This window comes from Equus asinus, chromosome 13 (genome assembly GCF_041296235.1).
Source record: "Equus asinus isolate D_3611 breed Donkey chromosome 13, EquAss-T2T_v2, whole genome shotgun sequence".
Classification (NCBI taxonomy): domain Eukaryota; kingdom Metazoa; phylum Chordata; class Mammalia; order Perissodactyla; family Equidae; genus Equus; species Equus asinus.
In genome coordinates, this window is record NC_091802.1 from 56071609 (window position 1) to 56099029 (window position 27421).

Below are 27421 nucleotides of genomic sequence, written 5' to 3' on the forward strand. Positions count from 1 at the left end.
CCCAGAGCAGGGGAGCAGATCTGACACCCACCTCTAGAGGCACGCAGCCATCACGATCGGAGGCACAAGTTTATTGAGCACCCAGCTGCAGAGGGCAGGCCCCAGATGCAAGCAGCTTTGTGACTTGCCCCTGGCAGGCCCTGTGTACCATGTGCCATCCTAGGGGAGCACCTCACAAGTGCAGCACCTTGGCACCGTCGGCTGCCTGGGAGAGGTAGAAGGTGGCGGTACTGCTATACTGCTCCTGTGGGAGAGATGCAGGGGGTCTCAGCACAGCAGGGCCCCAGGAACCCATTTCTCCCCACCCCAGGCTCTGGTGCTTGCCCACCTGTATGTGCTGCATCACTTGGGATGCAGTGGAGGCCTCTAGCAGGGTCACCGTGCAGCCACCAAAGCCGCCACCCGTCATGCGGCTGCCATAAACCCCGGGCGCAGATAGTGCGGCCTCCACCAGCTGGTCCAGCTCCGGACAGCTCACCTCATAGTCATCCCTGCAGAGAGGATATAGGAGGAGGTGGGCCTGGGATGGGCCCCACCCAGTCCTGAGGACAGCCTGTGCCTGGGAGGTGCCAGGTACCCAGGGGGCCTCACCTGAGTGAGTGATGACTCTCCACCATGAGGCGGCCGAAGGCTCTGTAGTCTCCACGGCTCAGGGCAGCCGCTGCCTGGGCCGTGCGCCGGATCTCACCCACCACGTGCCGTGCCCGCCGGTACCCCTCCTTGCTCACCAGCTCTCTGCCAGCTGAGGAGGAAAGGGGGTCAGCAGACTTGCCACCCAGTGCTTCTGGGCCCCTGCAGACGTGGGGGAGGGGGAACCAAGGCTCCAGGATGGTGGGAGGCAGTCTAAGGTGTGGGAGGGAAGCCTCCAGCTCTTTCTGTGGAAGCTGTAGGTAGAACCTTGGGTTGGTAACACTTTCGGAGCCTCTTCGACTGTAAAATAGGGCACCTGTGTCATTTGGGTGCAGCGAGGACAGAGCGAGCTAACACGCGGAGAGCTCCCAGCAGAGTGCCTGGCACGCAGTGGGTGCTCAGTAAACAGCAGTTTAAGTCGCAGACTCTTGGTGCTTCCAAGGTGAGTGGGACACAATGCTGCCTTCAAGAGGCCACGATAGAACACGAGAGAGAAGAAATCCTGCTGATGTTTACGCCAGAGCAACAGTGGAGACTCCAAGGGCTGGGGCTCCAGAGTTGGAAGGGAAGAGCCCAGGCAAAGATCAGGCGGCAGGGCACAGGGCACACCAGGGGACCAGCAGGCCGCCCCACTGGCTAACGCTGAGCAGGGAGAGCAAGCCGAGTCAGGGGACTTCGCTACTTAATTCTGTGTGCCACAGAGGTTTTGGAGCAGGGAAGGGACAGAGCTGAGCTCTAAGAGACAAAAGTGACTGCCATAGGCAGAGAGCCCAGGCTGGGAGAAGCAGGCACCAGCAGCCCAGCCGGAAGCTGTTATGCAGTCAGAGACCTATGAGGGCCCTGACTGGGAGAGGAAGAAAAAGAGGGGACAGAGGTCAGAGACCAGGGTGGGAGGGGGAGAGTGAGGACTGAGAGGTGACTCTGAGGTTTCACACAGGAGTGAAAAGGGTGAGGAAATAACAGACAAGGGGAAGTCAAGAGGAGGAGCCTGTGGGGGAGGAAGGATAGTGAGTTCCATCGTGGGTCAGGTGAAGGCTGTAGAACCCCAGGTGGAAATGGGGGGCTGCAGCCGGGAGAGCAAGGGGCTCCAACCTGAGTCCTTAGTGGAGCAGTGGCGGCTGGTGGTGTGCACTGAGGACAAAGCCTGGGGCGGGCTGGGGCAGACACAGGACTGTGAACAAGCAGATCCGCCTACTGAGGGGGAGGGGAGGACGATTCACAGGTTTATGTGGGGACTCTAGGAGAGTTGTTACGGCAGGTGTCATGGGAGGGGAACAGGAAGACTTGGAGGAGGGGCCGGCCCGGCGGCATGGTGGTTAAGTTTGTGTGCTCTGCTCCCGAGGCCCAGGGTTCGAAGGTTCTGATCCCAGGCACGGACTTAGCACCACTCGTCAGGCCATGCTGTGGTGACATTCTACATAAAATAGAGGAAGACTGGCACAGATGTTAGCTCAGGGCCAATCTCCCTCACACACACACACACAAAAATGTGAGTGGAGGGCCACCCCGGTGGCGCAGCGGTTAAGTGCGCATGTTCCGCTTCTTGGCGGCCCGGCTTCACAGGTTCGGATCCTGGGTGCAGACGTGGCACTGCCTGGCAAAAGCCATGTTATGGTAGGTGTCCCATGTATAAAGTAGAGGAAGATGGGCATGGATGTTAGCTCCGGGCCAGTCTTCTCAACAAAAAGAGGAGGATTGGCAGCAGATGTTAGCTCAGGGCTAATCTTCCTCAAAAAAATAAATAAAAAATAAAAAAGTGAGTGAAGATGAGAAAATGGGGGTGATGAACATTAGGTACTTTTCCAAGAGGACTGGGGCAGGGGAAGGAGAATCTATTTTAGGAGGGAAGAAAACTGGGTGTTTCAAAGCAGAAGGGGAGGAGCCATGCAGAGGACAGGAAGGGCGAAGGGCTGAGAGAGTGGGTGGGCTGCCAGAACAGGACTCCGGAGAAAGCCGAGGGGAGCACTGTTTCTGAGGGAGAGGGAGCCCCCCAGGAGTGGCACGGAAGGGCTGCAGTGGAGAAGCGGGACAGCCAAAGTGTTCAAGTATGAAAACCTCAGCCAGGGCCACCTGCACAGAGCAGGCAGGGCAGGTCTGAAAGTGACAGTTCACCAAGGAGGAGGACAGGATGGCCCCTTGGGGTTGGCCAGTGTCCCTGAAACGGGCACACTCATACTGCCAGGGAGGGCGTAACTCCCAGTGCCAGCGGCAGAGGCCCGTGGTTCAGCACGTGGGCTGTGGGGCTAATCCGCCTGGGTTCGAGTCTCAGCACTGCCGCTTACTGGAGATTCCCCACCAAAAAAATGAGACTAATAACAGTGTCTGCTCTAGAGAGTTGTGAGAGAATTAAAGGAGTTAATATTTATATGACCTTCAAACTGTGAAACAGACTACCTTCCTGGGCATGTGTACCAGGAACCTTAAAAATGTGTGTATCTCTTGATTCTGTAATCTTACTCCTAAGAATCTAATCCTAAGAAAATAATAAGAGAATGCAGACAAAGACGTACGTATAATAATGCTCATCACGTGGTTAGGTGTGACACCCAGAAAATGGTTAGGTAAGTTATGCTGCACCCGTATGCTGAGACACATATTATAGAGTTTTAAAAAGCCATGTTGATGATGGGCCTTTGACGGTATAGGAAAGGGTTCTGAGATAAGGTTAAGTAAAAAAAGGGCAAACGACAATATTACATATACTCAACTTTGAAAATACAGATGTAGAAAAACACTAGAAGGAAATATGTTAAAATGCCAATGGTGACTATCTCTGGGTACTGGCCTCATAGCTTAATATGTTTTTCTTTGTACTTTTCTACATTTTCCACAGTGGAAACGTAATTCTCATATTAGAAAGAACAATATTGAGATTTCGAGCAGCCCTGCTGAAGTTGGAGCCCTAGGTCAGCAGGGTCAGGGGGAATGGGCAGAGGCCTGGCGATGAGGGTGTTCAGTGGGGTCAAGGCCATACTGAGGGTCCGGCAGCCCCCGGAGGGTGCCCAGAGAGCTCTCAGTACCCAGCCAGCTCTCACCCTCCAACTCCTCCAGCTGCACCTCCCGAAGGCTCTCCTTGCCCAGAGCCCGGGCCACTTCCTCACACTGGCGCCGCCGCAGGGGGTACTCGCTGGAGCCTAGTGAGTGGCGGACGTTGGAGTTGGTGATGAGCACGGCCAACTTGGGGTCCGACAGCGGCACCAGGCTTGTCTCCAGGGACCTGGGGTGGAGTTGGAGTGAGGAGATGACAAGGCCAAGTGTCTGCTTGCCAGGCCAAGCAGTGGGCATGCTCCACCCAGAAGCTCCTGATTATGATACAAGGGTACAAGGGGAGCCCCTGACCTGCAGTCAATGAGCAGCGCGTGGCCTTTCTGCCCCAGCAGTGCGATGAGCTGGTCCATGATGCCACAGGGCACCCCTGCGAAGCTGTGCTCGGCCCGCTGACACACCTGGGCCCGGGCAGCTACTGCCCCCGAGTCTGCGGCACAGGGTGAGGTGGGAAGGCTGGGGCCCAGGACAGGGCACAAGGGGTGGGCAATTGGGAGCATCAGTAGCTCCAGTGACCCTCCAGGGAGATTCCCCACCTCCCTCCTGAAGCCACAGTAGGGGAAAAAGCTCTGACCACAAGGAGACTTCAGGGAAGGAGGGCTGGGTTGGGGGCTGGGGTCTGGGAGATACCTGGGCAGAGCTGCTGCAGGAAGGTGTACGTGGCTACCTCCAGGGATGCCGAGCTGGAGAGCCCACCCCCCAGGGGCACTGAGCTGACCACCACTGCACTGAAGCCAGGGAGGGGGGCAGCTGCAGGAGAAAGAATGGGTGATGGTAAGATGGGCCACCTGGGAGGATGGGCACAGCAAGGGCATGTATTTTGGCTGAAGGGAGGCAACTGCCTGGGAGCTGCTTCCAGGGATGTGTCTCAATTGTTAGAGGCCACGGGTTTGCTGGGCCAAGGGCTCCGCCACCCTCCATCCTCTACCCTGGGGTTCCTGGGACACAGTCTTCCTAGTTCTCCTCCTGGTTTAGGGGTCTGGAGGCCAAAGGCAGGGTTTCAATCCTGGCTCCTCCAATCATGAAACAGGCAAGCCAGGGCAAGTTCTGGAACCTCTTGAGGCATCAGTTTCCTCATCTGTACAGTGGGGATGCTCTACCCTGCAAGCCTACCCCACAGTGGACTAGATGAGCTAATGAGCTCTGTGGCTGAGAGGTGGCACTCCTGGTACCAGCATGAACGTGACCCAGGCCTGGGCCCCATACCTGGGTAGTGCTGAATCACTCCCTTGACATAGTTGGCCCAGCGAGGGGTCCCGGGCTCCAGCGAACGCTGGGCTGTGGGCAGTGGAAACTGCAGTCGCCGGGGCTCATCAGCATCCTCAGAAGTGGTGAGGAGGGAGACAAGCCCATCTGCCCGGGGACTGCCCACCAGCACGGTCAGAAGCTCCAGGGCCTGGCAGGAGAGACGGGAGTACGCAAAGCTTCCTCCAGCCGAGGGATGGATGCGGCCCCTCCAACACTAAGGTTCTGAGCGATGAGGGGCCTTGGACAGACAGAGAGGTGACCTCTAGGCTCAACATGAAGGGAACGGGGTGTGTCTCAGGGAAGGGCCTGAGTGCTGAGGGGACCCTGAGGACTTGGTCCCTGCCCCCTGGGTCTTCAGGGGCGGTGAAACCAGTGCAACAGGAATGCCGACCTGGACTCTGCCCTCAGTATAGGCTCCCAGCTGTGGGGCAAAGGGGAGAGAGAGCTCAAAAGGAAAACAGAATCAGAGGCCTCTCCATTTTGGAGTGGCCTCAGGTGTGCTGTACTCACGTGCCAAGCAGCACCGTGGGGTAGAAAGAGCCCCAGGCTGAAAGCTGAGTGGCCTGACTCTAGTGGCAGGCCCACCAAGAACCAGCTGTGTGATCTCCAGCAGATCACTAGCCCTCTCTGGGCCTCAGTTTCCTCCACCGTAAATTGAACGGGCTAGGCCTGAAGGCTTAAGTGTAGTTCCTCCCGTCTGCGTTGGGTCCCCATGGGGGCCAGAGCCTGAAGCGCCCCCTTTTGCATGTTACAAGGGGGCCCCACATTTTGAGGTGGCTCCCAGGGTGATGACAAAGATCAGCAGTCCAGAGGGCGGGCTGGAGCGAAGAGGCGAAGGCACACCCCCTCCCAGCCTACTTCCTCGGGGATTCCGGGCCTCCTCCCTTCCAACGTGGGAAATGCCCGGTCCCGGGGTCTCTCCCACGTGCTCCCCCAAACTCGGAGGTGGCTAAAGGTCGGTGCGGCCGGCCCAGCAGTCCACGCGGGGAGAAGGCGCCTCCCCGCGCCCCGGAGGCCCACCCTTCCGGCGGGGCGGCCGAGGCCGCAGCAGAGGGTTGGGGCTCCCCGCCCAGCCCCTCACCATGGGCAGCACCAGGCCCTGGTTGTAGTCCGTGTGCTCCCCGATGAGGTTCACGCGGCCCGGCGCCGACACGGCCAGCTCGGGCTCGGCCCCGAACTCCTCCCGGAAGGCTCTCCGGGCCTCGGCCAGCAGCTCCCCGGCCTGGGGCTGTCTCGAAGCGGCCATAACTCTTGCCTTGCTGCTCCCGGGCTCTGCCGCTCGACCCGGCGCAGCCCAGGCGGCGCGGGATGCTCGGGGCGGGGCGGCGCGCGGGCGGGGCGCATTCTTGCTCGCACCGCCCCCAGCCCCGGCCGCGCCGCCCCCGCCCTTGCCTCGCTTGCAGCTCGGTCCCGTCCACCTGCTGGGCGCGCGGGGCTCCCACCCGCGGCGGGCGGCGGGCTTCGGGACAGACCGCTGGGCGCCCACTCCAGTGGGTATGGCCCTCAGTGGTATTGGCCGGACTGAGAGGTCTGAGCTGCCCTTCCCTGGGCCTGGTGTCCCTCTCTGTGCGTGCACACACCAACCCACCCACCCACCCAGCCACCCACCGATGGAGCTGGCAACCAGCAGACTTGGGTTTCCCAAAGGGATCCCCTAGATCCTAGAGTCCTCCAGCTGTGCGAGGTCACCAGCCCCTGATCGAGGGTCTCTAAGAGGGTGGCCTGGCACTCAGTGTAAATAGGGATAGGAAAGCCAAGTTTGGTGGTGACCAGAGAGTCACTTTCTACAGGCTCCTTTCCTAGGATGGACCTGCTGCCGCAGTTCCTGGAAATGGAGACCAGAAGAAGGGGGCAATGGACAGCAGTGGACCCAGCCTCTCCTCCAAGGACCTGCCATAGCTGCCAAGGGAGGTTGGGCTGTTGGGCCTAACAGGCACTTCCTCAGCCTGGAGCCTTGGTCCCAGAGGCATGGTCTCGTGCCCAGAGTCTGAGACTCATCACCTCCTCTCTCATTAGCCTGTGTCCTAAACCTTCAAGCTGGTCTCAACCCCTGCCTGGATGCCTGTCCACAGCTGTCCATCCTACATGAAACCTTGGAGCGGAAATGCTGAAATGTAAGCAGCCATTTGAGATTAGGCTGGGGACTTTGTGAAGAGTTGTGGCCAGGGACGTAGCTTGGGGTCTGCTCAGGGGTTTGCCCAAAGAGTGGAGAACTGCAGTCAAAAGGCAGCTCTGAAAACTCCTAGAAATAAACATAAGGGTAAATCTTTATGAGCTTGGCTTAGGCAGTGTTTTGGTTTTTTTTTTTTTTGTCTTTTTTTGGTCTTATTTAGAGACTTCAACATACTTTCAAATCCCTCCTAGAACTGCATGTTGTTGTTTTTTTTTGAGGAAGATTAGCCCTGAGCTAATATCTGCTGTCAATCCTCCTCTTTTTGCTGAGGAAGACTGGCCCTGACCTAACACCATGCCCATCTTCCTCTACTTTATATGTGGGACGCCTACCACAGCATGGCTTGCTAAGCGGTGCCATGTCCGCACCTAGGATCCAAACCGGCGAACCCCTGGCTGCCAAAGCGGAACGTGCGAACTTAACCACTGCGCCACCGGGCCAGCCCAGGCAGTGGTTTTTTTAGATGTGACACCAAAAGCACAAGCAACAAAAGAAAAATAGATAAATTGTACTTTATCGAAATAAAATAGTTTTGTGCCTCAAAGGACGCTATCAAGAAAGTGAAAAGATGACCCACAGAATGGGAAAAAATATTTTCAAATCATATATTTAAGGGACTTGTATCAAGAATATATAGGGGGCCGGCCCCATGGCCAAGTGGTTGAGTTCACACACTCTGCTTCGACAGCCCAGGGTTTCGCCAGTTCGGATCCTGGGCGCAGACAGGGCACCGCTCATCAACCAGTGCTGAGGCGGCGTCCCACACGCCACAGCTAGAATGATCCACAACTAAAACACACAACTGTATACTGGGGGGCTTTTGGGGAGAAGAAGGAAAAATAAAAAAATTAAAATTAAAAATCTTTAAAAAAGAATATATAAAGAACTCTTACAACACAACAGTAAAAAAGACTGATAACTCAATTTAAAAGTGGGCAAAATATTTGAACAGGCATTTCCCCAAAGAAGATAAACAAACGGCCATTAAGCACATGAAAAGATGCTCGATATCATTAGTCATTAGGGGAATGCAATTCAAAACCACAACTACTACTTCACACCCACTAGGATGGCTAAAATAAAAAAGACAGACAATAAAAAGTGTGGGTGAGGATGTGGTGAAATCAGAACCCGCATGCACTGCTGGTGGGAATGTAAAACAGTTAAGCGGTTCCTCCAAAAGTGAAACAGAGAGTTATATGCCCCAGCAATTTCCCTCCTAAGTATATACTCAAGAGAATTGAAAACATATGCCTACACAAAATCTTGTACATTAATGTTCATAGCAGCGCTCTTCACGTTAGCCAAAAGGTGGAAACAACCCAAAGGGATAAATGGATAAACAGAATGTGGCATACCCATACCATGAATTTTATCCAGCCATAAAAAGAATGAAGTACTGATCCACGCTAGAACATGGGTGAGCCTTGAAAACATTATGGTAAATGAAGGAAGCCAGTCATGAAAGACCACAAATTGCATGATTCCATCTATATGAAATGTCCACAATAGGCAAATCTGTATATTAATAGTATATTAATAAAATAATATAATATATTAATAAAATAATTAATTAACATGAATAAAATAGTATATTAATAAAAAAGTATATTAATGGTTGCATACGGCTGAGGGAAATTCAAGAATAGGAGGATGGTACCTGGGGGTCCTGAGTTCTCTCTGTGGTTAGGAAAGTGTTCTACAACTGTGGTGAAGGTTGCACATGTCTGTGAATATACTAAAATCATTGAATTGTATACTTTGAATGAGTGAACTGTATGTATGTGTAATATATCTCAATAAAGCTGTTTAAAAAAAAACCATTGGGCCGGCCTGGTGGTGCAGCGGTTAAGTGTGCACATTCTGTTTCTCGGCGGCCCGGGGTTTGCCAGTTCGGATCCCGGGTATGGACACAGCACTGCTTGGCAAAAGCCATACTGTGGTAGGCGTCCCATGTATAAAGTAGAGGAAGATGGGCATGGATGTTAGCTCAGGGCCAGTCTTCCTCAGCAAAAAGAGGAGGATTGGCAGTAGTTAGCTCAGGGCTAATCTTTCTAAAAAAAAAAAAAAACAGTGGGAATAAATACAATTCCAAATTTCATGTGATAGCCTACTCCTTTTGAGCACTCCTCAGTAAAGCATTTTTTGGCATAGGCAAATCAAAACAAGACAAAACAATGAGTGGCCCTAGGAACTGGTTGAAATGGAATTAAACTCACGAACCATGCCTCCCAGCAGAGCGCCACTCAGTCTGGGTAACACTGAGCAAAGCAACCCCTTCTCTATAAATCCTTTACCCACCTCAGCTTTGACATCCAACATTCCTGAACCCAAATCTTTGCTCTTATATTGTGTGATCTCAGGCAGATGACTGGACCTCTCTGAACCTCAGTTTCTCGTCTGTCAAATGGGGCTAGTGACTCCTCCCCGACAGACTGTCACAGAAGGAACTGAATGAGGGAATCTTCATTGAGTGCCCAGCCCAGCACCTGGCACTTAGTAAGCACAGAATAAATGTTTGCTGTTATCATCAGTCATCCATTAATTCAGCAGACGTTGTCGGGCTCGCCTGCGTGCGGCTGGCCAGATAAAAGCCTTGCTCTCATGCTCTGGTTGGGAGGCAGTCACAATCTGGCCCCTCCGACTGAGATAAGTGCTCTGACAGGGGAGTAAAGTGCTTTTTGAGTAAGAAGAGAGAGGAGGAATCCTGACCACTGCAAAGCCCGCATCCTTGTTTTGTTATTTTCCTTGTTTCATTTTGATTGAAAACACATCCATTCGACTCATCTTCCTCTTTTGTATTGTTCCAGTTGTTCTTGGAGAACTGGGATTTGATCTAAGAGAAAGTGCTCCCGTTTGCTCAAGATGGACTCTGAAACATTGATTTTATTTAGGAGACGTGTTTACTGTCAGTTTTTGAACCTCATCTATCATGTCACATGAAATTTGTTCAGAAAGAAGCCTGCCTCTGACCTTTGACCCTCCCTCCCATTTCTTGGCTAGATGTCACAGGATTGGGGTGGGGGGGTGGCACCTTAATGGGGACACTGCAACCCAAGGTCTGTCCTCTGCTCTGCTGGCCAAAAACTTGTGTCAGCACAGCCAGAGCCAACTATTACATAGGACTGAGGTGTCATGATAGAATTCCCAGTAATATCCATCACAAGGACTTACTATCCAGTGGGGGGAATACCACCCATGCCAGCCAGGTGCCCGGTGGCCTAGGCAGGCCTAGAGGTCACCAAGGCACGTTTATCTAGGCCATGGTGCGACCTGGCCCACTACTGACGACAGGTGCTCCAGAGGTGCCTCTTGTCTTCCAGAATATGCAACTGTCGGGTGCCCAGTCCTTAGTCCGTGGGCCCTCCCTGCTGGACTCAGTCTTTCTTCATGTGTTGAAGGTCTGTATGCTCCATGCAGCTCTGGCTCCTCCATTACAGTCATAGCCTGGTTCCCTGATGACACTTGGGTCCACATCTCCCAAGCTAGTATCTGCAGACATGGTCTCTGAAAATGTCTGCTCTCAGCAGATGGCCCAACCTCTCACCCATTCTGGGAGGTTCTTTTTGTTGTTGTTCCCAGAGGGTTAACCTATCTCCTGATTTGGGCCCCCTCCGCCCTTCTGTAATATGAATGATAGCAGCGTCTATACTATTGATAATACTAAAATCAAGCTTGTGGTAAGCATATCAGGGCTGATACATAGCCCAAAGAGCAGTACTGGTTGTTTACTACTAGCGTCTGTTCTGATTGGTTAGTACTCTTGACTTCTGCTGTCAAATATTTTTAAAGTCACCAGACTGCACAGATTATTTCATTAAATCCTTGTAAGCCTATTGGTAGCTACTTTTTTATTCTCGTTTTACAGATGAGGAAAAGAAGCACAGATGTGTTAAGGAACTCATTCTAGCGGGAGAGCTGGGCCTTGAACTTCGGTCTGTTTGACCCTGAGCCCGTTCTGTCAGGTACCACTCTGTTCCCATGAGCTTCCTGACCTATTGCGACTTCTGCTTACCGAAGTGTGAAGATCTAAAGCTCACCTCTTAGTGAGGGACAGAAGGGGCAGCTGCTCTCCTAGGCCACTGGAGCCCCAGTTCCTACGTGGAACACACCCAATTTGGAAGCCAGGCCAGTAACCAAAACTCTTGGGAACTAGACTGGCTCTTTACCCGGACGCCAAGAGCAGATCCAGTCAGCTGTGCTGCGGGGCTGCCAGGGTCACTCGGGTTGGTCAGCAAACATGCTTGGAGCCTCTGCTGAGTGCCAGGCATGACTCCAGAGGCAGACAAGACTCAGGCCCTGCCCTCAGAGCACCAGGAGCTTCCTGTCCCTCCCTGGCCTCAGCTGCCCCTGCTAAGAGAGGCCAGCTTCAGGCCTTGTCTTTATTTGGTGCCCCCACCATGTCCCTGAAGTTCCTGCCCTCTAGGGCATCCATCTTATAGTCCCCCATAATCTGCAATTTGCAGATGGAAAAACTGAGACTCAGAAGCCTTGCACAATGTGTCCAAAGTAACCAAACTAAGGAGCAGAAAAGTGAAGCGAAACAAAGATTTGAAGCTCTTGCTCTCTATTACAACAGACGTACCACTAAGGAACTGACTTCCACCAATTATGAGCATTAAAGCTGGAGAAACGATGACACTGCCAAAAGGTTAATGCAATTACATACTGGAGTGAACTGTCCTAACCCAGGAAGTGGTCGGCTACCCAGGATGGAAGGACCCTTGCTTTGTCATTTGGTTTTCCAACTAATACTTGCTGTCCATCAGTCCATCGCTTATGGAGCCAAGCCATCAACATGTTTTGAGTGCCTGACATCTGCCAGGCTGTCCTCAGAGCTAGAGATACAGTGATGACTAAGACAGACAAGACCCCTGGCCTCATGAAGCTTATGTTGTACATGCTGTATTAGTTTTCTGTCACTGTGCAACAAATTACCACAAATGTAGCAGTTTAAAACAACACCCATTTAGAGCATATAGTCCTTTGGGTCAGAAGTCTGGACAGAATTGGCCAGAGTCCCTGCTTACAGCCAAAATCAAGGTGTCAGACATCTTTGCTCTTCTCGGGAGAGAAGATTCCACTTCCTGGTTCCTTCAGGTTGTTTGCAGAATTGAGCTCCTTATGGCTGTGGAACTGAGGTGCTGCCTGCTGGGGCCCTCTCTCAGCTCCTTAAGGTTCCTCACTTTCCTTCTCTCATGGCTCCCCTCCATCTTCAAACCAGTAATGGCACCTCCAGTCCTTCTCATGCTTTGAATCACTCTGGCTTTCCCTTCTGCCACCAGCCAGAGAGCACTCTCTGCTCTTTTAAAGGGTTCCTGTGATTACATTAGACCCACTTGGATAATCTCTCTTTACTTATAGCGTAATCATGGGAATGTTATCTCACCATTGACAACCACTCTGTCAATGGCCGGGGAGCAAATTCAGACTCACAAGATGCAGCTGACAGATCAGGACCACGACCATGTCCTTCTGTGCCTTGCACTGGGTGCTGCAGCTGGCCCAGGCCTCCAGGCCCCGAGGGTGGGTAGGAGGACTGAGACTGGCCAAAAGCAGGTGCTAGTGAGATAGAGGCCAGCAGGCTGCAGCAGGATCCTCAGGCCGGTGATGCCTGGCCTTGGACCCAACCCCATCCTGTCCCCTCTGCTGACATTTTTGGCTCAGCGCTAGGCAGTAAGGAGCTTATGAGAAAGGCCCTGAGGCCCAGTATGTCCAAAAGAGAGGGTGGGAAGGGAGTAGGGTTTAATGGAGCCCACCTCCACAGGGACGTGTGCAGTTCTTCACACACCCTTCAGTAAAGGGCCACCTGCCCTAAGCCTGCAGCCTACAGGCCTCTCCTTCCCAGAGCCCTTCTTGTCACTGGAACTGCTGGTGTCTGAGATGGACTTCTCCTTTCTGCCCACCTTCCACTCCACTGTGTATATTCCCAGAACTCCAGCTTTCTGAACCAGAGTGGGCAGCCGTCAGAGATAAGACCCCAGACCCTGGTTGCCCAGCCACGCCCCTCTGCACCCCTTTCCAGTTCATGTATGGCCTTATAGCCCCATCAGGAACCGCAGCCTCACTGAAGCCCCCTCTCCTTGCTTCTCTGGTTGGGAGGTGACTGCAGAACCTCTTAACTTCCTCCATAGGGAAGGGCGGCAGAGTAGGTGGGGGGGGGGCGGGGGGAGTGTCTTCTGCTCAGGGCAGAAAGCTAAGACGTGCTGCTCCTGGCTGTGCCTGACCAAGGATTTGGGCCCCTGCTGGACACTGGGCATGGTGCACAGGTGAGGGCACCAGGACAGGGTGGGGGCACATCACGAAGAAGTCCCATTACTCTGCTTGGAATGACAGTGGTATCTGGATGGGATCCCTTACTGTCAGGGGCCACTGGGCAGTCAGCAGGACCACAGGGAGCAGGCACCCCCGAGGAAGGAGGACATCCGCCTCTGGCTCCTCCTCACAGATCAGCCTCTCTGTGCATAAACTCAAAGCGAGCCCAGCTGTACTCACCTCAGCCCACAGCGTGGCTCATTCCCCAGGACTGCTGACAGAGGAGTCAAGAGAGCCAAAAGGCCAGCCACCTGGCCCGAGGGCACTTTTAGCCTTCTCCCTGGGGGTGCTGCGGAATAGCAACCCGGGCAGGGGCCTGGCTCTTCCTTCCTTCCTTCCTCCCTCCCTCTAGCCTTGCCCTGTGGAAGGTAGCTGGAAGGCCAGCTGTTTGTGCTGAAGTTGCTGGCCAGAAGCCAGGCCCAACTGGATGGAGTGGTCCAGACTAATGACATCCCTGAGGAATGCCCACAGTGGGCAGGTGGGACCACCATTGGGGTGAGGGAAGGAAGAGGCTGTGGGGGCCCAGGCAAAGTGCAGCCAGCTCAGCTGTGTGGTCTTAGACGAGTGCCTGGGGAGGGGCTGAGGAAGTGGGCTGTGATTGACTTGGTGCGGTGACTGTGAAATGCTCCCAACCCAAGGGCTGGGGAGGTAGGGATGGGGACCAGATGCCCATGGTGGGAGCTCAAGGCTCTCATGTCCAGTGGACTCCACCACCCCCAATGAGACAACAGCTGAAAGGTGTGGTGAAAACCACACACCACACTGTTCTCTGTGGCAGGCTAAGTTGGCCATAGGCCTGAGACTCTAGCCCTCCCCTATTGCTCCCAAACACAGGCTGGCCCCATTCTGCAGAACTGAGGGGCAAGCTCAAGTGTCCTGTGATTCAATGACACCTGACAGGGCTGTGTCCACCCTCTGCTGCCCTACCTGAAGGTGACCCACGAGAAGGGGCCTGCTTTCCAACTGCTGCACAGACCCCAGTTCTGACACCCAATACCAGGCAACAGGTGGTGTTTGCAAGGAGCCAGATAAGGGGGACCCCAGAAGACACATTGTTAAACTGGGAAATCAGTGAGTAACGAGTGGGAGGGTAAGTTTCCAATCAACTCAGAGCCTGTTTCCCTACACCGAGACATCCGTCAGGGGACAGCAGAGGTCCCTGCCTGGGGCCGAAGCAGCAGGGTGGGCTGGTCTGGCTAGGGACATAAAGTGGTCCTTGCTGGCCTCTCCCACATCTTTCTCGTTCCCTCTGGCTGACACAGTGAATCTTTTGTCAAAGGACAGATCTCAGGAAATAAGCTTGAAGTGCCTGCCTCCCTAGTTTTCTACCACCTTGTATTATGTAAGTAGGATGTAATTTCTGTGTTTTGTTCCTTAAATAATCTAGTCCACATATTACCAGTTCTGGGACGAAGCAGGAATAATTTTAAAGACCCAGAAATATGGGCTCAGGGAGTTCAGACACATTAACTGCATAAGAGAAGAAACCAATGTGGAGGGCAGGCACTGGGGGCTGCCTCAGCTGGGGGAGACTTGGCCTTTGGCCAGCAATTTGACAAACACGTGGCTCTTCAGCTACCCTCTCAAGGGCACAAACCAGGACAAGGGCAATGGGTTGGTTCAGAACTTCTGGCCCTTGTAACCATCAACTTACCCAGCCCAGGCTTGGTTTGGCCTCACTGGGACAGACGACAGTGAAGAGAGGGACTATCAAGACAGGTTCAAGAGGCATAAACTGGCACTGTCCCAAGCAAACTGCGACACACATCACAATAATATGAGTCTGCCTGTCTCATTACTGAGTGCTCTCTCCCCAGCCCCAGCTCAGTCAGAAAGCAGTGCTTCCAGGACAGTTCCCCACTGGAAATTTTGTGAAAAAAAGATGTTAGTCAAATGAAAACCATTAACAAAGTGAGAGAGTCTCAACTTCAAAAACTTTATTTTTGTCTCATCCATGAGGGGCACAGGATACCTTCATCAGCTCCAATTTTCGAGTGCTCTTCTTACAGACCGTGTTCCGCCACCTAACCCCAGGGATAGCCCGTGTGCGCAGCTTCCTAGAACCAAGAAATATTTTTGCCTTCCGATTTAAGTGTGCTAAAAAACAAAGTGTGGAAGTGCAAATTGCACTATTTAAGTAGCAAATTCCAAGCTGCTCAATAGAATCCAAGAACCTTCTTTATCAAGCTGCAGACTAGAGGAGAAAGTTCAAGTGTCACCCACTTGGGTTATCACAGGTAGAAACTCAAGCTGACTCATCGCCATAGCTAAGTTTCTCTGCCTACTTGTGTAGACACTGCGAGACACTCCACAGCACGGCACATTCCATTGTCTAGGATTTCAGTGCCCTTCAGAAATACAATGCGAGAAAATGATCAGGATCGGTGATTGTTCTAGAGCTGGTTATGATGGATGTTCCAATAAACAAGTTCATTATGTTCTATCAGTGTGTACCTTGTAAGGCTCATTGTTACCAACACTCCCAAACCTACTCTAGCTTGCTTTTCTACTTAAGCTCCTTGAATGTGAAACTAATTCAAACTTACTAAAAAGGCTTCTAGGGTATAAATGTCTAAGGACTATTAGCTTCAAATACACAGAATGCCTTCATCCAACAACTGGTGGCTCTCACACCCACATCTTGCTGACACTCACATACCATGCTTTACTGCCTGGCCATCCCTGGTCAAGCTCGTTTCACACAGAAAACTCAATGAGTTCTATACCCATGGGCTTGTGTTTAAATAACTTGCTGTATAAAGAGAGATATAAACTGCTTCACAAACAGGTTCATGGAACAGATCCCAAATCTGAACCCTAGAATTTGAGTACTTCCCTTGGCCTATTATTGCGCCTTACACAAAAGTACTTTTTTCCTTGACAATAAGGTGGGGGGCATATTAGTACTTTGTCTTAAGCTCACACTACAAATATGGCAATCACAGCGCTTTTACAAAGGACTCTACGTGCTTTGTTTTCATAAATAAGTTCCTTCGCGTACCAAGCAAAACCGAAAACAAGCTAAACCCAAACTTGAGGATACAAAGAACCTAGACAATGGATGTATTAAAGCTTTGCACATTCAATGTAGTTTTTTGAGACTTATTTGGATAAACAAGTTTATTTGTAAATTTAGTCAACATACATAATTGACCTAAAAACTTCAATAAGATAAATTTTAAAACCACTTAGAAGGCCATCTCTATAATGTGGTTCTCCCAGGACTGCATACCAGATGTAACCTAACTCCACCCCATCTCAACTGGCAGTTTCAGTAACCTGGATCTGTCTGCCCCTCCCCCACAGCAAGTTCACTCCAAGGGTTACTATAATACAAACTCCACAAGGAAAAGAACTTAGGTATTGTCTCCTCTCGGTAGAGAAAACCTCAACCTAGTTATGAGACCAACCACAACACAAAGAAAAGCTGTACTAACTAATCCAGAATATTATAACAGATGATGCTGGTGTAAATAACTTGTATTATATTCTAGAGCCCTTATAAATAAAATCCCCCGTTAGTGTCTGCATTATCAGCTGGAGGGTTAGCTAACATGTGGTAGAATGAGGACTTATGCAAGGTACAATGCGCAAAGCATTTTACTACTATGAAAACAAGTGCAGTCTAGTTAGGAGAAAACCAACTGGACTCTAAATTACACACACCTTAATGACAAGACTCCCCACCACATGTGAATGTAAAACATTTAATTTAAAAATGTTGACACTACAATATATAAAATAGCTATTATAAATGCACATAGTGTATTCTATAGCTGCCAGGTTTACTTTTTTTTTTTTTTAGGAAACTGTAAGTTACACTGTGGTTAAGACTCGTATCTTCCCCCTTGAAAAAGCCCGCATTCTATCACAGTGATGTATGGTCAGACTTAACAGCCCCAATTGTTAAACGCTTGGATCAAGTCATAACCAGTTTTATTGCAAAAGGACCCTGTACACATTTATCAATTCTAGTACCTTAATAGCTACCCAACAAGTCATTAACATACAGAACATGCATCATGAGAAGCAAGAAATATCACCCATCCCTTCTGCATATTAGCAACTTGTCACTCCTGAGCAACAGTGCCCACATCACTGAGGTCTGTGAACAGTCACTTTTCGCATTCATCCTGAGTGAAAGATGGAATGACTTAAGTACAAATGCAACATATTATAAACAATTTCTTACAAAAAAAGTCACAAATTAAACCAAAGTATTTTACAGAATTTACTACAAAACACCGTAAAAACTGCCTTCACTTAAGCTCTCTCTCCCCGTATCCGGCGAGCCAACTGGATGTCTTTGGGCATGATGGTGACTCTCTTAGCGTGGATGGCACACAGATTAGTATCTTCAAACAAACCCACGAGGTATGCTTCACTAGCCTCCTGTTGAGGACAAGAGCCACACTATTAAACTCTCTCCGCGGAGAACCACACACAGCCCTCCGCCCCGCCACGCCTCCGCCGTCTCACCTGGAGCGCACCAATGGCCGCGCTCTGAAACCTCAAGTCAGTCTTGAAGTCCTGGGCGATCTCCCGCACCAACCTCTGGAAAGGCAGCTTCCGGATGAGCAGCTCGGTCGACTTCTGGTAACGACGGATCTCTCGAAGCGCAACGGTGCCAGGCCTGAAGCGAGCAGGAGGGTGGGAAGGGACACCGGTTAGCCGACAGCGCCGGCCAGGGCCCCGACACGCCCGCGCCGCCAGGCCGCTGCTTCCCTCCGCCCGCCTACCTGTAGCGATGCGGCTTCTTCACCCCGCCGGTAGAGGGAGCGCTTTTCCGAGCAGCTTTAGTGGCCAGCTGTTTGCGGGGCGCTTTCCCACCCGTGGACTTCCGAGCAGTCTGCTTGGTTCGGGCCATCTTCTACCACCTAAAGACGACACCCATGACTCCGGGGCCGCGGCGCTCGCACCCCGAGGGCGGGCCGGGCTCGGCGCCCCTGCCCTCCCGCCCCTTCGCACCCCACCTCGCGGCGGCAGATGGCCGAGGGCCGCCGCCTCCTCCCCCTCCCCTAATGACTCAGGCGGCGAGGAGCTGCAGCCTCCCCCGGGAGGGGGGGCGCGGGGAGGAGTCACTTCCCCTCCTCGACGGGCGGAGGCCCGGCTGCCCGGAACCCGGGACGTCTGAATCACCGCCGGGGAAGAGGCGGCGACGTGGTTCCGCAACGAAACCCCAAGGGAAAAACCTCCCGGTCCCACGCCCGACGCCAGCGACCCCAGCAGCCCGTACCAGCCGGCAACTCGGCTCCCAACGGCCACGGCTCGCGGCATCAACGCCTGGCGAGACCTCAAGTCACGGGTAAATCCAAAAACGCTTACCCAATGCCGAAGTCTCAGACCGCTCCCACGACCACCACACCGCTTCTACCGCTCAGCGAAACGCCGCAGTGGCCAAGAAACAAAAACAACTTCCACCAACGAACGACCAAACCGCTCTGCGCTCAAAACCCCCCCAGTGCCTCCGTTTTTATACCCACGCTTCACGCTGCGTCTGTGCGTCATAGGGCCCTCATTTGCATACACCAACGACTTTTTCTATTGGCGGGCGCTTTCGCCAACGCGCTGACATCCCCCGACACAAAGGCCGTGCTTGGGACCCCTTCCCTGATTGGTGGATACCTAGGCCGCTGATTGGCTGTTAAAGTGGCCTGATGATTGGATGAATGCAAAGAGGAATGGACGAATCAGAGCTTAACACTAAGCAGCTCTTCTGATTGGATAAAATGGAGCTATGTTTGGATCCTTCCCTTGGTTCCAAAGCTCTACAATAGAAAGTCAATGCAAATGAATTGCATTGGTCCCTATCAGGACTTAAGAGTCCGGACGGGCAGAAGCCTAACCTCAAATGCCTCAAGCTAATGTAATGCGAGAGGGGTCACGAGATTTCTGTAAATATTTTGCAAAGTAAAATACAATGTGTTCCCTGTGATCATTTACTTTTCATTGACATTTTGATAGTTAAGTACGTAGTGTAAAAGAGAATTAGAATTCAGTAAATCATGTTGTATTACCAAGTATTTTATATATCACACATAGACATTTTAACCAAGAAGCAGTTCTTTTGTTTGGCGGGATGGGGAGGGGTAAATAATAGATCCAAAGAAACAAATGTCAATAAATGATTTTATAGGTACTGTTTTGTATGTTCTCAGGCTGTCACAAAATACTTTGTGATTTCAATACGCTTAAACAAGAACTTACTAAGCAACATATTTTTGAATTATGTAATTCAACTGAATGAAATGACTACAGATGGGGCTGGCCCTGTGGTGTAGTGGTTAAGTTTGCACACTCCGCTTTGGTGGCCCAGGGTTTGCAGGTTCAGGTCCTGGGAGCGGACCTGCGCACCACTCATCAAGCCATGCTGTGGTGGTATCCCATGTACAAAATAGAGGAAGATTGGCACAGATGTTACCTCAGGGCCAATCTTCCTCACCAAAAAGAAAAAGAAAAGAAAAGAAATGACTACAGCTAGAATGGGAATAGTCCTACCACAGCATTTGCATGTCCATAAAGAGTAAACAAAAGACAACTAAATATATGCCTTTGTGTTTAATGGTATATCTGGAAAAGTATTACTTCTTCTTAAGAAACATGACAAATGTATAAAAATGGTAATCCCTACATTTGCCTAAATAAATGTCTTGGATGGACTGCAATATTCAGTTCTCCAGATGACTCAGGTATATAAAATACCAAGGCAGGCTTAAGGTTAAGACCAGCCAAACAAAGCTCAGAAAATTGAAATAGAGCCTTGGGCATTGTACTCCATAGTTCTTACTCTGGGATCACTGAATATTTTAAATTATTAAAATAAAAAGTAGTGAAACCAGATTCATATAGATTTTAACTCAGAGAATTATTGTACATTAATACAAATACCTCAAAAATTTATTGGCGACACCAAAGGTCCCCTCTCAGTATCCATAGTAAGAAAAAAAAGGCACAATTTGAAAAAGGAGCTATGGCAAAAATATCTTTGGGCCAATCTCTGGTACCAAATTCCTCTCATTGCTTCAGCCCTCTCAATCACCACACACACAATATGTATTTAATTATCAATTATCATACATCTAAACTTTTATGTGATAATTTCATCAACTTCACTTTCTGCCTTCTACTCAAAGTCTAGGGTAGAGGAAAAATTAAGTTATTTCATTCATGCCATGCTGACAAGAGACACCAAGATGGAGGCTCCTGCCCTGTTGACAAAACCCGTTTAAAGCTGAGAAACTGGGCACCAGCTAGATCCCACATAGGAGGCCGTCAAATGTTCTGGGATGTAACCAGAAAAATACCGTCATCTTTTTTGACTGCTCAAATGGCCTGGAAAAGGAACAGGTTGCTAAGTTAACACCCTCTTTGTGTTCCAAGGTTTTCCCAGATCCCGAACCCTGTTTGTCCCACACCTTCTAGAGGGGACGTAGTCCAGTTAGTGTCCTTACAGTTCTGCTGATTATTAGAGAGGATCTAAAGCTGCTCCAGGAGAAACTAGGTATGGATTTACATTCATCCAATTAAGGATGATGAGGGGAAATAGTTTGTCCCTCTTACTTGGCAGTCATACAGACATGTTTTTCTTTTTCCTAAGTTGGTGCAGGGGAGGAAAAGCAATGAAGGAAATGGGGAACAACTGAAAATGTTTATACAACCAAAACAATGCAGAATGGAAGGCAGCACTTAGGCTACTGTCCTGGTTCCTGTTCTGTCACCAATTTGCTGAGTAACTCTGTGCAAATTACTTAACCTCTCTGAGTTCCTGTTTCCTCTTTTGTAATTTAAGCAGTTTGGATGATATCATCTCCCAATTCTACCAGTACACAGTTATTCTGAAACTGATGATATCTATTCATTTAAAATCTAGCACTACGAGCTAATTTTCTGCATTCAAATCACACTCGGGTATTTTTGGGATAACATATAAACCAATTACTAGCATCTAATAATAGGATTAAAGTAATACACTAAACCTTTTATTTGTCCTTTTGGAATTTTTCATCTTCAAACGCCCCCAGTGGTTAAACAATCGATTTGGCAATTGAAGAAATACCAGTTTCTAGGGGTCAGCCTGGTGGCACAGCGGTTAAGCACACACACTCCACTTCAGCGGCCCAGGGTTCCCTGGTTCGGATCTCGGGTGCGGACATGGCACTGCTTAGCAAGCCATGCTGTGGTAGGCATCTCACATATAAAGTAGAGGAAGATGGGCAGGGATGTTAGCTCAGGGCCAGTCTTCCCCAGCAAAAAGAGGAGGATTGACAGCAGATGTTGGCTCAGGGCTAATCTTCCTCAAAAAATTAAATTAAATTAAATTAAAAAAAGAAATACCAGTTTCTCAACTTCATAGGCTGAAAATTTGGCTGTTGATGTGAGGCTACCCGGAACCAAATAAAATAAGTATCTATCATTCTTACAAACGAACAATTTTCCATTCACCTCCCCGCCACACACACCCCTCTAAGGTTCTCCGGAATGCGTTTCTTTAATGAGATCATCATTAGTTAACATAATCCTAGCTAATAAAATAGTCTTAAAAACAATGGATTTAAGCAGATTCAATATGGAAAACAAAGTTAAGTGACAAGCATTAAAATATCTGTGAAGAACTTTGTAAAAGCTCACAATTTAATGCCTAGGTCAGGTCGGCCCTGTGGTCCAGTGGTTAAGTTCCCGCGCTCCGCTTCAGCCGGGGTTTTGCCCGTTTGTATCCCGGGCGCGGACATGGCACCGCTCGTCAGGCCGTGCTGCGGTGGCATCCCACATGCCACAACCAGAAGGACCTACAACTAAAAAATATATATATTTTATGTATGTATATATTTTATATATATACAACTATGTAGCCAGGGGCTTTAGGGAGAAAAAGGAAAAGTAAAATCTTTTGAAAAAGAAAAAAGAAGAAAAAGAAGACTGGCAACAGATGTTAGCTCAGGTGCCAATCTTTAAAAAAATATATAAAAATATAAAAAAACCCCAAATACCTAGGTCTGGGGGAACTGGCTTATCTGACAAAGACCGAAAAGTGAGCAACTTTGTCCGACTGGCGGAGAGGGGAGACATATTTTCCCAAATAGGAAGGCTGCCGTCCAGAGCAGGAAACTGGAGTGGATTATAAATCGCACCCCCTACTCAAACCCAGGCCCTTCCTCTGGACACAATGTGATGCTTCCCAACACCCCTGCAACTTGCCAGTGTACCTGAGACTATTCTGGACGGAGATTAAATTCGCCCTTGGCCCCTAATGTACTGGAAACAAGTTGGTCTGGCCAGCTGTTGAATTGAGAAGGGACCCAAGTCGTGGAATTTCAGGTTTCAGGGTTGGTAAATGTTTATGTAGCGCTTCACTAAAGGCGCGGGAACACAGGATCATGCAGCTCTTCTTTAGCAAAGCTTTATCAAGCTGACTTCCGGCAGTCAGACTTTTCTTTCTTGCCTCTCAGGTTAGTCCGGCTGCAGGAATGAGGGGGCTGTTCGCGGACTCCAGGTACCCGCGGCACAAAGACCCAGAGCTAAGAACGGGCGATACAGGTTCTTAAGCACTGCTCCGGGCTGGTATCAGAACCAAGCCCAAACTGCACTAAGTACGGAAGCGAGGTTAATTATTACATTGTTGGCAGTGAAATTACACTTGGAACTGTTTCACAGAAGTCCTTAAGCGCTCTCTAGCTCTGGGCCCCTTCTACTCCAAAGGCTCCAGTTTCAAGGAAAAGCTCCTCTACGAACCTGGAAGCACGCTGGTGGGGACGAGAAACGCGGCTGGACTGCAATCCCCAGAAGCCATCGCGGGCCACCAGCATCCGGGACACCGTCTGCAAAGATCCCTGGGTACTGTGGTCCGTCCCTTTGGCAGCAACCCTCTGCCGACGGTAAAATTTCAGCGGAACCTAGGACCACAACTCCCAGCAACCCTTGCTGCCGTGTGGGGGGTCTTCACGTTCTCGTGGCGCGGCGCAGGCGCACTGGGTCCTCGGCGCGGACCGCGCAGACTGAATAATAAAAGGGGAGCGGCGAAGAGGCAGGAAGACAGGACCATGTCGAAGGGCCCCGGGCCCGGCGGCTCCGCAGCTTCCTCGGCGCCCCCGGCCGCTACCGCTCAGGTGCTGCAGGCACAGCCCGAGAAACCGCAGCACTACACGTACGTAGAGCCCCCCCCGCCGCGCGCGCACGCCTGACGTCAGCGGCCAGCGTGAGTCACGCGCGCAGGGAGAGCGCGAGGCGGCCTCTCCCTCCCCGCTTCCTCCTCCGGCCCGGCCCAGACCGGTTCCAACCTGCTGGGGCCGGTCCCAACTGCCTCCAACTGCCACCAACCTCTGGTCGGGCCGTGGGGCGGGAAACTCGGGCCCCGCCACTGAGTGGGGAAGGCGGGAGCTAGGGGTGCGGAGTGCACACATCTTAGCCAGGCCTTCGAGGCCTAACTGTTCCTCAGACCGTAAAACCACAGGACCAAGCACTCGCGGGGCGATAAGAAGTGCAAGACACTACCAGGATGAGTTCCTTAGGGCCAGCCCTCGAAAGGCCTATGAATGACCATTAGCGTGAAGTCCTGTCAGGCGACCCACGTCCTGTGCACAGGAGGCCTTTTGTCTCTAAGGGCCTATGTTGTCCACGGAGGCCACTCGTGCTTTATTCACTTAAACAGATAACGCAGCCCGAGTCCGGACCCCGAGGGTGATGGGGTCCGAGCATGACCTCAGGCCCAACCCAAATGTGGCATCAGGGAGCCCCAAATGCTGACAGTACCAGAGTCCAGGAAGATGGAAAACCTAAGTGTAGGTCTCCGTCGTCTTTTTATTTCCTTTCAAGGCACATTAAGCAAGTACCTGGTGCAAGGTGCTTTGGGAGAAAGAAAGATGAAAAGAGTCGGGCCCTCCTGTTAAATGAGCCAAATGTCGGTTTCCATTTTCCCTGAAGCTCTTTGAGCGCCCCTCGTTCCCCTGGGCTCCCGATTGATGTGCACGCTTAGAAGGACCCCCAGGTGTAGCTCAGGCTTGCTGGAGATTGGGAACCTGGGGGTTGAACCACCCTTAAGATCCATCCACACAGGAATGCCACCAGGTGAACCGAGAACAGGAAGCGTCTGGGAGTAGAAAGATCTCAGAGTGGACGGGAGGAGCGCTTGTTTGTCCCTCACGGCAGTAGGACCCATCGGGAAGCTGTCCTGGGATTGGGGAACATCGGTTTTAGGAAGTGTATTGGTTTCTTTCTGAGATTCCCTGCTATTGGTTGAGATCGTTTGAAGCTTTTTCTTGGCTACAGTCTGACTCATGTTAACCACAGCTTTTCTAATGTGGCCGTTGCTGTGCTGGTCCTTTCTTCCTGGGGTTCTTTCTGGAATCCTTCCGTTGGTTTTGGTGAGGTGGTCTTACCTCAGAGACTACTGGTCAGTTGAATGGTGCGGTCAAGCAACAGTATGGTCTTGATTTGGAAATTTGCAGACTTCACCTAATTGGAGCTTCTTTATAATCCCTGGTTGCTCGGATCACGTTTTTTTAGTAAAATACCTATAACATAGTAATAGTGAGTGATGTGAGAAACAGAAACCTCTGTTTCTATGTTGTGTTGTCATTGCGTGTACTATGGAATCTAGACTAGAAAGGCTTTCTGATCCTTTCGGAATTGACAGATGAAACAAGTCAGCAGCTGTGTAAATGTTAATTTCTGAGTCTTTGTCCTCCTGATGCTCATTTGTTTAAAACCTGTCTTTCCATTCCTTGTGGGGTAAGTGCAGAGTACTCAGTCTCAGCTCTTGAGGGGACTTAGTAACTCAACAGTGGATGAATCCCCCAAGCTTGACTGGGTGCTTGGAGCTTGTAGGTGTTCCCATCTCTATGTTATGTGTTCATTGTGTGTGTGTGTTTATGTTTATATTTATGTTTTGCCTCTAAAAATCAGAGGTCACTTGTCTTCTTTGGTATATTTATGGGCATGCAGAAGCTGTGATGAGTTGGAAAACTTCAGTCCCTTGTCATCCCAGGTCTGAGGAGCAGGAGGACGTAGGTCATGGCAGCAGTATACTTGTTGGCTCTAATTTTTTTTCTTTTTTTTTTTTAAGGTGAACCTGTTTGTTGTTGCCCTTGGGGGTTAGGAGGCAGGAACATTTTTATTTTGATTTGCTAGAAAATGTTGAGCTGCCCCGCAGTTTTTCTTCTTCCTTGCAGCATGAATTTCCAGAAGTTGTTCCAGTCTAAATATGGTCTTTTCTATTGTATTGATCCCATTGTTGAATAGAGATACAGACCTCTTGTGTTTTGAATGTTTGTATTTTTTTGCCTGTCAAATTTTTTACCCTTTAAAATTTCCTTATTGGTTAATTATAGTGGTGGTGGTGTTAATGCTGTGGAGTCAATTCCAACTCTTAGTGAGCCTGTGGACAGCAGAGCTGAACCCTACTGTCTTTTTGCACCAGCCTCTCACCTTCCGGTGCTGTGTCAGACACTGCTCCGCTGCTATTCACGGGGTTTTCATGGCCAGTGTTTTTGGGTGGCCAGGTCCTTACTGCTATTCTCTCTCAGTCTGGAAGCTCCACTGAAACCTGTCCACCGTGGTGACCCTGCTGGTATTTGAGAAACCGTTGGCATAGCTTTCAGCATCATAGCAACACGCAGCTGTCACAGTATGGCAATCGACAGTTAATTACATTAATTTTGTGTATTTTTTGTGCCTGATACTATTATGTGACATGTAGTAATCTTTGCATAATCCCGAAAAAATTTGCATTAAAATTGAGTTCCAGTCATCATAATGGCAGACAGTGCCTCCTTGCCCTTTATTCTTGTCCCACAACTGAAGTCCTAGAGTTTGAGCCCTTGTTTTCCTAAACCAAGAGGATTATTCATAACATAGTTTGAAGGATAATTATTTTGTTGGTATTTTTTTCTAAACTCTTGAATAATTTTGCTTTAAGGGAAACTTTGAAGTGATCCTTTCAGTAAAGTGGTATAGCAGGCACTTGTTCTAGACCTGAGGAATCCAGCCTTTTAGAAACAGTTATATCAGAGTTTCCTCTGTTGTACAGCTCCAGAGATTTGATTAGCACTCAGGAAAATGATGATATGCATGTATCAGTACTCTTCTAATGCGAGAACTGTGTGACCTCTTGCTAGGTAATTTCTCTTTCTATTTGAAAAAGTCTAGATTTAATGCAGCTTTATTCAGAACAAGTCCATATTATATATTAGAAGAATTTTGTGTAAACAGATTTAAGAATGGGAAATTTTGGAGCAATTAAGTTCCAAAATGTATCTACAAATTTAATTAACTTTGGGCTTTTTGCTGTACAGCAATTACATTATTAAAAGTGTATGGTTGAAAGGTCACCAAAAAAACCTGTAAAATACCCAGGTTTCTGACTTCATTATTTTGACCCTATGAAAGGATGTAAGCCTCAAAGACATTAAGCCGTTTTTGGATTCCTTCACCTGCCATTGATTCTTTGACTTCTTACTTCCCTTATGTTAAACCAAAATGAAATTCTAGTTTAGTGAAGATTTCTTGGAGTTTCCTCGTCACTGGGTGATTTCTTATAGGCAGACAGAGGATAAATGCTTTATAGCCTCATCTAGTCAGGAGTCATTTTAATTTAGGACTGTTTCCTGGGCATCTTTAAACAAAGGAAATGTAGTAGTACTTCTATAGATAACTATTTTGAGGTGAATTTGTTAGTTTGTACATTATATAAATATTGTGAACTTCACTTGATTGATCTGATTGTGTTTTGGAAAATCCAGGAAACAAACATGTATTTAAATTGTTATTGCATATTGCAATAAAACTGTAAGTACATTACTACAGTACAACTTGTTGCACAACAGAGGTCATTGGAAGCGTTGCTTAGAAACCTCAGCCAGGATGAGTTAAATTACCAATAACCATTGGTAATTTCTGGATCTGGTTTACTTGTTTATCAAGTAGGACTAATTTCTTGCAGGACAAAAATTGAAAGTTCATTGTAGCCTTTAATCAAGTCCACAAAATCCCCAATAATAAGTCTTAAGTGCCCGTGCT

General features: G+C 49.7%; 3 protein-coding genes across 9 annotated transcripts in view; 1 reads left to right on the forward strand and 2 right to left on the reverse strand.

Annotated features, from left to right (window-relative positions):
* Window positions 1-50: 50 nt before the first annotated feature.
* On the reverse strand, window positions 51-6247 carry GALK1 (galactokinase 1). The gene is made up of 8 exons (XM_014839839.3): window positions 6005-6247; window positions 4882-5071; window positions 4306-4425; window positions 3970-4105; window positions 3666-3847; window positions 592-742; window positions 329-491; window positions 51-244 (listed from the first exon to the last, which is right to left on the reverse strand). Exons 1-8 carry the CDS (start codon window positions 6167-6169, stop codon window positions 173-175), a joined length of 1179 nt encoding a protein of 392 aa, XP_014695325.1. The 5' UTR covers window positions 6170-6247; the 3' UTR covers window positions 51-172.
* Window positions 6248-16502: 10255 nt separating this feature from the next.
* Window positions 16503-19000, reverse strand: H3-3B (H3.3 histone B). Its single transcript, XM_014839855.3, has 4 exons — window positions 18737-19000; window positions 18151-18288; window positions 17891-18044; window positions 16503-17803 (listed from the first exon to the last, which is right to left on the reverse strand). The coding sequence occupies exons 2-4, from the start codon at window positions 18276-18278 to the stop codon at window positions 17675-17677; spliced, it is 411 nt and encodes a 136-aa protein (XP_014695341.1). The 5' UTR covers window positions 18279-18288; window positions 18737-19000; the 3' UTR covers window positions 16503-17674.
* A 4333-nt stretch (window positions 19001-23333) lies between these two features.
* Window positions 23334-27421, forward strand: part of UNK (unk zinc finger) — a 36176-nt gene continuing 32088 nt past the window's right edge. For 3 of the 7 annotated variants that reach the window (XM_070482133.1, XM_070482131.1, XM_070482130.1), the window contains exon 1: window positions 23335-23552. In XM_070482133.1, coding sequence (XP_070338234.1) covers window positions 23449-23552 — 104 coding nt within the window. In that variant the 5' untranslated portion in view covers window positions 23335-23448. Of the gene's footprint in view, window positions 23553-27421 lie in introns of all 7 variants that reach the window. The other 4 variants (XM_070482129.1, XM_070482135.1, XM_070482136.1 and 1 more) reach the window with 3 other exon arrangements.

Excerpts from the sequence above, each read along its gene's own strand:
- H3-3B (XM_014839855.3), bottom strand. The coding sequence starts at position 18,278 with ATGGCCCGAACCAAGCAGACTGCTCGGAAGTCCACGGGTGGGAAAGCG. Across the intron at positions 18,045-18,150 it reads AAGAAGCCGCATCGCTACAG|GCCTGGCACCGTTGCGCTTC; the intron begins GTAGGCGGGCGG and ends TGCTCGCTTCAG. Across the intron at positions 17,804-17,890 it reads CGGCCATTGGTGCGCTCCAG|GAGGCTAGTGAAGCATACCT; the intron begins GTGAGACGGCGG and ends TGTCCTCAACAG.
- GALK1 (XM_014839839.3), bottom strand. The coding sequence starts at position 6,169 with ATGGCCGCTTCGAGACAGCCCCAGGCCGGGGAGCTGCTGGCCGAGGCC. Across the intron at positions 743-3,665 it reads GCAGCTGGAGGAGTTGGAGG|CTGGCAGAGAGCTGGTGAGC; the intron begins GTGAGAGCTGGC and ends TTTCCTCCTCAG. Across the intron at positions 492-591 it reads GAGAGTCATCACTCACTCAG|GGATGACTATGAGGTGAGCT; the intron begins GTGAGGCCCCCT and ends TCCTCTCTGCAG.